We start from the raw sequence: 12,635 nt of genomic DNA on the forward strand, positions 1-12,635 counted from the left end.
AAAAAAAAAAAGAGAGAGAAAGAGGGAGGCAAACCAAGAAACAGACTCTTAACCATAGAGAACAAACTTATGATTACCAGAGGGTAAGTGGGTGGGGGGATGGGTTAAACAGGTGATACGGACTAAGAAGTACACTTGTTGCAATGAGCTATATGCAAGTGTTGACAAAAAAAGTAGTTTTCAGAAGTCATAATTATGAACATGGAAAAATACTAATGACATAAATGAGACAAACTAATATGTACATATATACTCAGAACTTGAAACAGAATGGAGGAATTGCAGGTAATTTTTATAATGTTCTGTAATGCTGCTAACTTATCTTTTTATTTACAAGATCAGTTTATTTTTATTTAAAATAATCCCATCTTAAAACAGCATTTTGGCAGTATGTTATGAAAGAGAATACATACCTGATACTCGCCGATCAAATCTGCCAGGAATTGGGACTGCAAAACAAAGAAGAAGCAACATTCAGGCATCATTATGTCACATGACCCCACCTTTAACAATAGAACTAAAAGCACTTTAATACCAAATGTTGGGTCAATTCATACTCTTCTATAATCAACCACAGAGAGTAGTTCAACATGATCATATAAAGGCAATATAAAGAAGAATTTATCTTTTTGAAAACAAGCTCATTATAACTTCAATGTACTCAAGGTGGCAAATTTACTTGTTTACATTCATGTTCATCTAATTTGTATCATATTGGGACACCTGGGTGGCTCAGTCGGTTAAGCATCCAACTCTGGATTTCAGCTCAGGCCATGATCTCATGGTTCATGAATTCGAGTCCCACATCTGGCTCCACACTGGCCGTGTGGAGACGGCTTGGGATTGTCTCTCTCTCCCTCTCTCTCTTTCAAAGTAAATAAGTAAACTTAAAATTTTCTTAAAAATAATAATTTGTATCATATCAAATGAATAAGAAGTCTACTGGGGCACCTGGGTGGCTCAGTCGGTTAAACATCTGACTTCAGCTCAGGTCATGATCTCATAGTTCATCAGTTCAAGCCCCGTGTCGGGCTCTGTGCTGACAGCTCAGAGCCTGGATCCTGCTTTGGACTCTGTGTCTCCCTCTCTCTCTGTCCCTCCCCTGCTCATGCTCTCTCTCTGTCTCACAAAAATAAATAAAATGTTAAAAATTTTAAAAAGTCTACTAAATTTATTGGTAATGATATTAAAAAGTTAAATTTTCTTCTTTAATATTCTTCAAAGATAATACCAAGACTGCCAGATAATAGCATTTAAATTTCATTTTACTTTTTATTTATTTATTTTTTTAATGTTTATTTATTTATTTATTTGTTTGTTTTAATATATGAAATTTACTGTCAAATTGGTTTCCATACAACACCCAGTGCTCATCCCAAAAGGTGCCCTCCTCAATACCCATCACCCACCCTACCCTCCCTCCCACCCCCCATCAACCCTCAGTTTGTTCTCAGTTTTTAACAGCCTCTTATGCTTTGGCTCTCTCCCTCTCTAACCTTTTTTTTTTTTTCCTTCCTCTCCCCCATGGGTTTCTGTTATGTTTCTCAGGATCCACATAAGAGTGAAACCATATGGTATCTGTCTTTCTCTGTATGGCTTATTTCACTTAGCATCACACTCTCCAGTTCCATCCACGTTGCTACAAAAGGCCATATTTCATTTTTTCTCATTGCCACGTAGTATTCCATTGTGTATATAAACCACGATTTCTTTATCCATTCATCAGTTGATGGACATAAATTTCATTTTAAAACAATTTAATAAGTTTTACACTAAAGTGAAAAAGAAATTAGCTGTTAAGTTATATTCTCATTCAATACGGGTAGGTTTTCTCCTGCCCATGGTCAGTGTATTAATCAGAAAAATGTACCACATGTCTTTAGGTTGAAAAATAAACATAAATTTTCTCTTTGCTAATTTTTCCTGTTTTTTACCTATCATTCCTTATGTTTGGTGGTTATCTAAATTCTCAGTACTAAACTATATCATTTGAATAATGTAGGGGTTTTTTTTTAAGATTTTTTTTAAAGGAAACTCCACCCAATGTGGGGCTAGAACTCATGACCCCAAGATCAAGAGTCACATGCTTTACCAACCGAGCCACCCAAGTTCCCCAAGGTGGGTTGTTTTTTTTTTTTTTTAACTTTCAGAGCTTAATCTGATTATCGTAATTTAAAAAATTATGTAAATATCCCTTCTCACCCTCCATAAAAGGAGAAATTTGAAGATTAGTGAAAAATAAATTGAAGGTGGCTCAGAGAGCCAAACTCAACTAATATGAGGCCTCAACAAAAATAGACTCAGGAAGGAGACAAATGCTTATTCACCACAACAGAACAAGAATTATCTTTTTGTATAGCTTGGGGTAAAAGTTATGTTATTGGAACAAACAGGTAAAATTTCAAAAGAAAACCCGAGCCATTATTGATAGAAAGTACCTATGATAGTCCTTTCCCACTTCCTCAGTGAAACTGTGGATTTGTCAAAATTAATGCACCCACCAGCAAAGAAAGATGGTAAATTCAGTTCAACAGATATAGGTAGGGTACCTAGTACATGACAAGCACTGTTAGTAGACAATTTGGGAGACAGTAGTAGATTAAAACAAAGACTCCTGGTTTCATGAAACATGCACTCTAGCTTGAGTTGTGTGGGAGAGTTTCCTTCAATCACTTAAAACACACGTTCCTGTCACTCAAATAGATTAGATGAAATGTGTAAGAGCTTACACTCTCAATCCAGGCCTCATGGGACTTCCATAATTAAAACCCCACTAAACATCAGTATATAACCTAAAATTATAAAACATACAATGAAACAATTTAGCATGGGTGCTATCAGGGAGTATATCAAAAAAGGATTAGATATTAAAATTATGGAACTATAATCAGAACAGAATGTTTAAAACAAAGACAAAAATGGGAATCAAAGCATAAATAAAGGAATAAGATACAACCAAAACAAAGCAAGGAGGATTGAAAAAAATTTGGAATTTCTAGGAAAAAAAATAACACATTGAAATTTTTAAAAACTATGATGTGAGGTAACTTCTCTGGGTACATAACATCTAAAAGTGCTGGAAATTGTAAAACATCACTACCAACAACTTACTACAATAATACTAATGTAAATGTACAGATATAAATCGCAAGGAAAATCAGAAAATATCTGGAGATAAATGAAAACAAAAACAATATACTAAAACTTAAGGGTGTACTAAAAGTGCAAAGAGGGAAATTTGTAGCTACAAATGCTTATGTTCAAAAAGAAGAGGAGTGCCTGGGTGGCTCAGTCGGTTGAGTGTCCAACTTCAGCTCAGGTCATGATCTCACGGTTTGTGGGTTCGAGCCCCGCGTCGGGCTCTGTGCTGACAGCTCGGAGCCTGGAGCCTGCTTCGGATTCTGTGTCTCCCTCTCTCTCTGCCCTCCCCCGCTTGCACTCTGTCTCCCTCTCTCTCTCTCTCAAAAATAAATAAACATTTTTTTAAAATTTTTAAAAAGAAAAAAAGAAAAAGAAGAAAAATCTCAAATTAATAAGCTAATTGTATACCTTAAGGAAGTAGGGGAAAAAAGGGCAAACTGAACCCTAAAGCAGCAGAAATAAGGAAATTCAGAGTGGAGAGAAACTAAAATAAAGCATAGGGAAAAAAAAATCAGTGAAACTGAAAGTTGATTCTTTGAAAAGATCAACAAAATCAATAAGCTGCTGATTGACTTAGACTGGCTAAGAAAAAAGAAGAGTTAAATTACTAAAATTAAAGTGGGGATACTACAATGGAATACACAGAAATAAAAAGGATTATGATACTCTGAAAATAGTATGCCAACAAACTGAATAACCTAGATGAAATAGAGGAAATAGACAAATTTCTAGAAATACACAAACTTCCAAAACTTACACAAAAGGAATAGAAAAATCCCAACAATCTGTAACAAATAGGGGGATGAAACTGGTAATCAAAAATCTCCTGACAGGGACGCCTGGATGACTCAGTTGGTTGAGGATCAGACTCTTAATTTCGTTCGGCTCAGGTCATGAATTCATGAGTTCAAGCCCTGTATGGGGCTCGGAGTGTGGAACCTACTTAAGATTCTCTGTCTCTGTCTCTGTCTCTCCCTCCTTCCCTCCCTCCCTCTCCCTCTGTTCCTTCCCCTGCTCACTTGTTCTCCTTCTCTAAAAAAAAAAAAAAAAAAAAAAAAAAAAAAAAAAAATCCCTGAACAGAGAAAAGCCCAAGACTAGATGTCTTCATTGTACATTCTACTAAACATTTAAAGAATTAACATCAACCCCTGTTATACTCATCCAAAAAAATCAAAGATAAGGGAATACTTCCTAACTTATTTTATTTTTTTCAGTTTTTAAAAAACTTTTCATCTTATTTTTTATTTTATTTTATATAGAGAAAGAACACACACGGTGCGGAGAGGGGGAGGGAGGGAGGGAGGGAGGGAGAGAGGGAGAGAGAGAGAGAGAGAGAGAGAGAGAGAGAGAGAATCCTAAGCAGGCTCCAAGCTCAGCACAGAGCCTGACAAAGGGCTCAATCTCACAACCCTGAGATCATGACCTGAGCTGAAATCAAGAGTCGGACGCTCAACCAACTGAGCCACCCAGGTGCCCCCTTAACTCACTTTGTAAGGCCAGCATTACCCTGATACTAAAGACAGACAAAGGCATTGCAAGCAAACAAAATATTCATTATGAATATAGACATAAAAAATCCTCAAAATCCTCAAAAAAAATAGTACCTAGCAACATATTAAAGTGATTATACACCATGACCAAGTGGGATTTATTCCAGGAATGCAAGGGTGGCTCAAAATAAAGAATGTCAAGCAAAATACACCACATTAATAGAATGAAGAGGTGGGGAGGGGCAACTACATCAGCATCTCAATGATGCAGAACAAGCATTTGACAAAATGACACTCTTTCATGTAAAAAATAAAGTGAGAATATAAGGGAATTTCCTCAACATGAAAAAGGCACATATGAAAAACCCACAGCTATCACCAACTCAATGGTAAAAGACTGAAGGTTTCTCCCTAAGATCAGGAACAAGACAGGATGCCTGCTTTTGCCATTTCTATTCAACATATTACTGAAAGCTCTGGCCATAGCAATTAGGAAATAAGAAGAAATAAAAGGCATCCAAATTAGAAAGGAAACAGTAAAATTATCTGCTTGTGGAATGACATGATCTTCTATGTAGAAAACCTTAAAGAATCCACACACACAAAAAAAGTTAGACTTAATAAATGAATACAGCAAAGTTGCAGGATATAAAATCAACATGCAAGAGGTGCTTGGGTGACTCAGTTGGTTAAACCTCCCACTGGCTCAGGTCATGATCTCACAGTTCGTGAGTTCAAGGCCCACATCAGGCTCTCTGCTGTCCACACAGAGCCCACTTCAGATCCTCCCTCTCCCTCTCTGTCCCTCCCCTGGTCACACATGTGCATGCTCTGTCCCTCTCTCTTTTTTTCTCTCTCCCAAAAATAAATGTTAAGAAAAATCAACACCCAAAATTGTATTTCTATACAACTGCAATGAACAATCCAAAAAGAAAATATTTTTAAAACTCCATTCATAACAGCATCAAAAAGAATAAAATATTTAGGAATGAATTTAACCAAGGAGGTGAAAGATTTGTACACTGAAAACTACAAAACATTACTAAAAGAAATTAAAGGAGACATAAATAAACCTTTTGCATTATATATCAAATCATCATGTTGTACACTTTAAATATCTTTAAATCTTTTTTGTAACGTTTATTTATTTTTGAGACAGAGAGAGACAGAGCATGAATGGGGGAGGGGCAGAGACAGAAGGAGACACAGAACCCGAAACAGGCTCCAGGCTCTGAGCGGTCAGCACAGAGCCTGACGCGGGGCTCGAACCCACAGACCACGAGGTCATGGCCTGAGCCGAAGTCGGACGCTTAACTGACTGAGCCACCCAGGCGCCCCTAAATATCTTTAAATACTTGTCAACTGTACCTAAATGAAGCTTGAGAAAAAAAGACAGAAATAAATGGAAACCCATCCCATATTAAAGGACTAAAAGACATAATATTGTTAAGATGACAATACTATCCAAAGTAATCTACGGATTCAATGCAATCTCTATTAAAATTCCAATGGTGGCTTTTTTTTTTATAGGAATGATAAAATCCATCCTAAAATTCATGTAGAATCTCAAAGGATCCCAAGTGCCCAACTATTCTTGAAAAAGATAAAGTTGGAGGACTCATACTTGATTTCAAAACTTACTACAAAGCTACAGTAATCAAAACAATATGGTATTGTCATAGGGATAGACATATAGACCAGACCCATGGAATAGAGAACCCAGAACTAAACCCTTCATATATGTGGTGAATTGATTTTCAATAAAAGTGCCAAAATCACCCAAGGGGGAAAGGATAGTCTTTTCAACAAATGGTGTTGGGAAAACTGGATCTCTACCTGCAAAAAAAATGAAGCTGGACTCTTACCTTTTTCACCATATATAAAAATGAAGTCAAAATGGACCAAAGACATAAAATTAAAATTATAAAACTCTTAGATGAAAACACAGGAAAATCTTTATGACACTGGATTTGGCGATGTTTTCTTGGATATAACATCAAAAGCATAGGTAAAAAAAAAAAGAAATTGATAAACTGGACTACTTCAAAATGAAAAACTTCCGTGTATCAAAAGATACAACAGGAGTACATGGGTGGTTCAGTCAGTTAAGCGTCTCTTGATTTCAGCTCATTTCATGGTTTTTGAGTTCAAGCCCTGCTTCAGACTCTGTGCTGACAGAGTGTAGAGCCTGCTTGGGATTTTCTCTCTCTGACCCTCCCCACCCCAGCTCTCGAGCTTGCATGCTCTCTCCCAAAATAAATAAACTTTAAAAAAAGACACAACGAAGTGAAATGGCAACCCATGGAATGGGAGAAAGTATTTTCAAATAATGTATCTATTACATCCAGAATAAAGAATTCCTACCACTCAACAAAAACAACAAAAACCAATATGTACAAATGACAGATAACCACATGAAAAGATACTCAATACTACTAATCAACAGAGAAATGCAAATGAAAAACACAATGAGATACCAATTCACACCTTTTAAAGATGGCTACTATTAAACACTTTTTTAAAAATACTTATTTAATTTTGAGAGAGAGAGAGAGAGAGAAAGTGGGGAAGGTGTGGGGGGAGAGAGAGAGAGAGAGAGAGAGAGAGAGAGAGAGAGAGAGAGACACTGAATCTGAAGCAGGCTCCAGGGTCTGAGCTGTCAGCACAGAGCCCGAGGGGAAGGCTGGAACCCAGGCACCCCTAAAGATGGCTACTATTTAAAAAAAAAAAAAAAAAAGCAAACAAACAAAAAAAAACAAGAGCAGGGGTGCCTGGGTGGCTCGGTCGGCAAAGAGTCTGACTTCCGCTCAGGTCATGATCTCGTGGTTTGGGAGTTTGAGGCCAGTGTCCCAGGCTCTGTGCTCACAACTCAGAGCTTGGAGCCTGGAGCCTGCTTCGGATTCTGTTTTCCCTCTCCCTCTGCCCCTTTCCTGCTCATGCTCTGTCTCTCTCAAAAATAAACAAACATTAAAAAACAAAACAAAACAAGAACAGATAATAAGGGCGGCAAGAATGTGAAGAAATTGGAGTCCTTTTGCATTCTTGGCCACAATGTGAAATGGTGCGGCTGTTGTGTAAAACAGTATGGCAGCTCCTCAAAGATTAAAAACGAATTACCATACAATCTAGCAATTCTACTTCTGGGTATATATCCAAAAGAACTGAAAGCAAGGTCTCAAAGAGATATTATAGTACACCCACATACATAGCCAAAAGGTGGAAGCAACCCAAGTATCCATCAATGGATGAAAAGATAAACAAAATGTGGTATACATACAATGGGATATTATTCAGCCTTTAAAAGGAAGGAAATTCTGAAACTTGCTATAAGATTCTACGAATGAATCTTGAAGACATTATGCCAAATAAAGTCAGTTACAAAAAAGACAAATCTTGTATGATTCCACTTATATGAGGTACCTAGAATAGTCAAATTCATAGAAATAGCGAGAATAGCAGTTGCTAAGGGGGAGGGGAGAGGGAGGAGTTATTATTTAATGGGTACAGAGTTTCAGTTTTGCAATACCCAAAGATGTCTAGAGATAGATGGTGGTGATTGTTATGAATGTACTTAATGGCAGTGAATTACTTTAAAATGGTAAATTTGGGGGCACCTGGGTGGCTCAGTCATTTGAGCGACTGACTCTGGATTTTGGCTTGGGTTATGGTACCAGGGTTGTGGTACCAGGGTTGAGCCCCGTGTCAGGCTCTGTGCTGAGTGTGGAACCTGCTTAAGATTCTCTCTTTTTCTGTCCCTCTCCCCTGCTTGCACTTGCCCCTCTCTCTCAAATTAAAAAAAAAAAAAAAAAAAAAAAAAAAAGGTAAATTTAGGTTCTGTGTATCTGTCTACAATTTTTAAAAATGTAAATACGTGTAAAGCAAAAAATGACATTATAATGTATATGTGTGTGTACACATGTGCATGTGTATATAAAGAGGAAGTCAGAGAGAAAGCAAAGCATGGCAAAACATTAACAAGCAGTCAATCTAGGAGTTCACTTGCTCTTTCAATTTTTCAGTAGGGTTGCAATTTTTTCTAATAAATATTTAAAAATTAATCTCAATGTAGCCCCTCAAATCAAACATGATAGACTTTCATTTTTTATCATTTCATTTTTATTCTGTTGTCAAATCATGTTTCTGTATAACCAATTCAAAGTAAATTAAATGCATGCATAGTCTTTTTTTCTTTTGAATTTTTAAATTTCTATCATCTTTATTAAAGTATATGTATATTTATGTTAAATTTATATAAAACTTATGTTTACAGTTTATCTGTACGTGTACTTATTTTATTTTGTCCAATGTTTATTTATTTTGAGAGAGCATGAGCATGAGTGGGGGAGGGACAGAGAGAGGGAGAGAGAATCCCAACCAGGTTCTGTGCTGTGTGGAGCCTGATGTGGGGCTTGAGCTCATAAACCATGAGATCATGACCTAAACCGAAACCAAGAGTCAGATGCTTAACTAAGCCACCCAGGCACCCCTTAATTTTTTTTATTTGAATATTGTTGACCTGTTACATTAGTTTCAGATGTACAACATAGTAATTCAACTTCTGTATACATTATGCTATGCTCATAAGTGTAGCCTACCATCTGTCACCATTCAATGCTATTAGAATATCATTGAGTATATTCCCTATGCTGTGCTTTTTATTACTATGACTTATTCATTCCATAAGTGGAAGCCTGTATCTCCCCCTCCGCTTCACCACTTTGTCCATCTCCTCATCCCACTTCTGGCAACTGTCTCTGGATTTATAGGTCTAATTCTGCTTTTTGTTTATTCATTTGTTTTTTAGATTCCACATATGAATGAAATCATATGGTATTGTCTTTCTCAGTCTGACTTTTTTCACTTAGATAATACCCTAGGTCCATCCATGTAGTCACAAATGGCAAGATCTCATCTTTTATGGCCCCAAATAGCCAAAGCAATCTTGAGGAAGAAAAACAAAGCTGGAGGTATCACAATACCAGATCTCAAGATATACTACAAGGCTGTAGCACTCAAAACAGTATGCTACTAGCACAAAAAGAGATACATCGATCAACTGAACAGAAGAGAGAGCCCAGAAATAAACCCTCGCTTAAATGGCCAATTCATCTATGACAAAGAAGGCAATAATACATAATGGGGAAAAGACAGCTTCTCTTTAATAAATGGTGCTGAGAAAACTAGACAGCTACATGCAAAAGAGTGAAGCTGGACTACTTTCTAACACCATACACAAAAATAAAGCCAAAATAGATTAAAGATCTAAATGTGAGATGTGAAACCGTAAAAATCTTCGAAGAGAACAAAGGCAGTAATTTCTGACATCAGCCATGGCAACATTTTTCTAGATATATCTCTTGAGACAAGGGAAAAAAAGCAAAAATATATTATTGAGAATACATCAAAATAAAATCTCCTACACAGCAAAGGAAACCATCAACAAAACAAAACAGCAACCTACTGAATAGGAGAAGATATTTGCAAATGATATATCTAATATATCAAAACATAGGGGAGCCTGGGTGGCTCAGTTGGTTAAGCGTCCGACTTCGGCTCAGGCCATGATCTCGCGGTTTGTGAGTTTGAGCCCCGCACCGGGCTCTGTGCTGACAGCTCAAAGCCTGGAGCCTGCTTCAAATTCTGTGTCTCCTCCTCTCTGCCCCTCCCATGCTCATGCTCTGTCTCTGTCTCTCAATAATAAATAAATGTTACAAATTTTTTTTTTATTTTTTTAAAATTTTTAAAAATGTTTTATTTATTTTTGAGACAGAGAGAGACAGAGCATGAACAGGGGAGGGGCAGAGAGAGAGGGAGACACAGAATCTGAAGCAGGCTCCAGGCTCTGAGCTGTCAGCACAGAGCCCGACGCGGGGCTCGAACTCACGGACCGCGAGATCATGACCTGAGCCGAAGTCGGACGCTTAACCAACTGAGCCACCCAGGCGCCCCCAAAAAATTTTTTTTAAATATTCAAAATATAAAGAACTTACACAATTCAACACCAAAAAAACCCAACCCAACCCAACCCAAAACAAAACAAAAAAACCAAAACCAAAAACCCAAATTAAGACAGGACACCTGGCTGGCTCAGTCGGTGAAGAGTGCAACTCTTGATCTCGGGGTTGTGGGTTTGAGCCCCATGGGAGGTGTAGCGATTACTTAAAAATACAATCTTTAAAAAAAAATGAGAGACAATTACTGTATGATTTCACTCATATGTGGAATTTAGGAAATAAGAAAAATGAACAAAGGAAAAAACAGACCAAAAAACACTCATATACAGAGAACAAATTGGTGGTGGCCAGAGGGGAAGTAGGAAGGGGGATGAGTAAAATAGGTGAAGTGGATTAAGAGTACACTGACTGTGGGGTGCCTGGGGGCTCAGTCGGTTAAGTGTCCGACTTCGACTCAGGTCATAATCTCATGGTTCATGAATTTGAGCCCCACATTGGGCTCTGTGCTGACAGCTCAGAGCCTGGAGCCTGCTTTGGACTCTGCGTCTCCCTTTCTTTCTGCCTGTCTCCAGCTCACGCTGTGTGTGTGCCTCCCTCAAAAATAACATTAAAAAAAAAAGTACACTTATTGTGATGAACACTGAGTAATTTATAGAATGGTTGTATCATTATAATGTAAACTTGAAACTAATGTAATACTATGTTAATTATATTTGAATAAAAACTAAAATTAAAATAAAAAATTTTAAATGGGCAGAGGACTTGAATAGATGTTTTTCCAAAGACATACAGATAGCCAAGATACATGAAAAGATGCTCATCAACACTGTCAGGGAAATGCAAATAAAAGCCACAATGAAATATCACCTTATACTTGTCAGAACGGCTAAAATCAAAAGGGCATGCATAGTTTTTTAAAGTAAATTAAATAATGTGCTGAAATTCATTGCGTTTCATAATATATGGAACTAAAATTTTAATTTTTTTTTGAATGTTTATTTATTTTTGGGAGAGAGAGTGAGAGAGAGAACAAGCGGGGAACAGGCAGAAAGAGAAGAAGACAGAGGACCTGAAGCAGGCTTTGCACTGGCAGCAGAGAGCCCAATGTGGGGCTCAAACTCACAAACCGTGAGATCATGAACTGAGCCAAAGTTGGACGTTTAACTGACTGAGCCATCCAGGCACCCCTAAAAGTTTTAAATGCAGACTTAAAATCACTATTTTCATAAATCATGTAAAAAAGACAAAACGATTTTTTAAATTTCTGAAGCATTCTGTTGCTACAAAAGAGTACAAAAGTATAAAAAAGGAAAAGTTGACTTGTAGTGGAAAATGTAATTAAAAACAAGAGTCTTAAGGCATTTAGCTTGAATGAATGAGTGGATGAACATGCTGCCTGATAAACCGATGTACAATTTATTTTTAAATTAGTACATGTCTTCCAAGGTTTTATAGGACCAGAAGAAACAGCTGCTGTTGGAGCAAGATACACTGCCAAGGCATCCAGAGAATGTTAATAACTATAGCAGTCAAAGAGACCACCTTGTTCTTTTTTTTTATTTTTTTAAATTTTTTTTTTTCAACATTTTTTATTTATTTTTGGGACAGAGAGAGACAGAGCATGAACGGGGGAGGGGCAGAGAGAGAGGGAGACACAGAATCGGAAACAGGCTCCAGGCTCCGAGCCATCAGCCCAGAGCCTGACGCGGGGCTCGAACTCACGGACCGCGAGATCGTGACCTGGCTGAAGTCGGACGCTTAACCGACTGCGCCACCCAGGCGCCCCGAGACCACCTTGTTCTAATTTCACCACTACTTAGCTCAAAACAGCCCATCAGACTTTATGTGGATCAGATGAATATTCAACTAGCATAGCAGGTATAAGAAAATCCTCCAACGGAAAACACTGCCTAAAATGTTCTTCAATTTTCATTAAAAACACATACTGATAGGGGATAAAAAGACTTAAAATGTAGATTACCTGGTCTGAAAACATGGCCTCAAAAACATTAAAAATGCTACCTTGGTGGAAGTTAAAGTTCATCATTC

At 37.4% G+C, this 12,635-nt stretch overlaps 1 protein-coding gene across 1 annotated transcript in view; it reads right to left on the minus strand.

Moving 5' to 3' along the window:
- PRKAR2A (protein kinase cAMP-dependent type II regulatory subunit alpha) overlaps window positions 1-12,635 on the minus strand; it is a 112,422-nt gene that overhangs the window by 52,206 nt on the left and 47,581 nt on the right. Inside the window, exon 2 of the mRNA XM_042929272.1 lies at window positions 414-449. Coding sequence (XP_042785206.1) covers window positions 414-449 — 36 coding nt within the window. The remainder of the gene's footprint in view (window positions 1-413; window positions 450-12,635) is intronic.

The sequence above is a fragment of the Panthera leo genome, chromosome A2 (assembly GCF_018350215.1).
Source record: "Panthera leo isolate Ple1 chromosome A2, P.leo_Ple1_pat1.1, whole genome shotgun sequence".
NCBI classification, from domain to species: Eukaryota; Metazoa; Chordata; class Mammalia; order Carnivora; family Felidae; genus Panthera; species Panthera leo.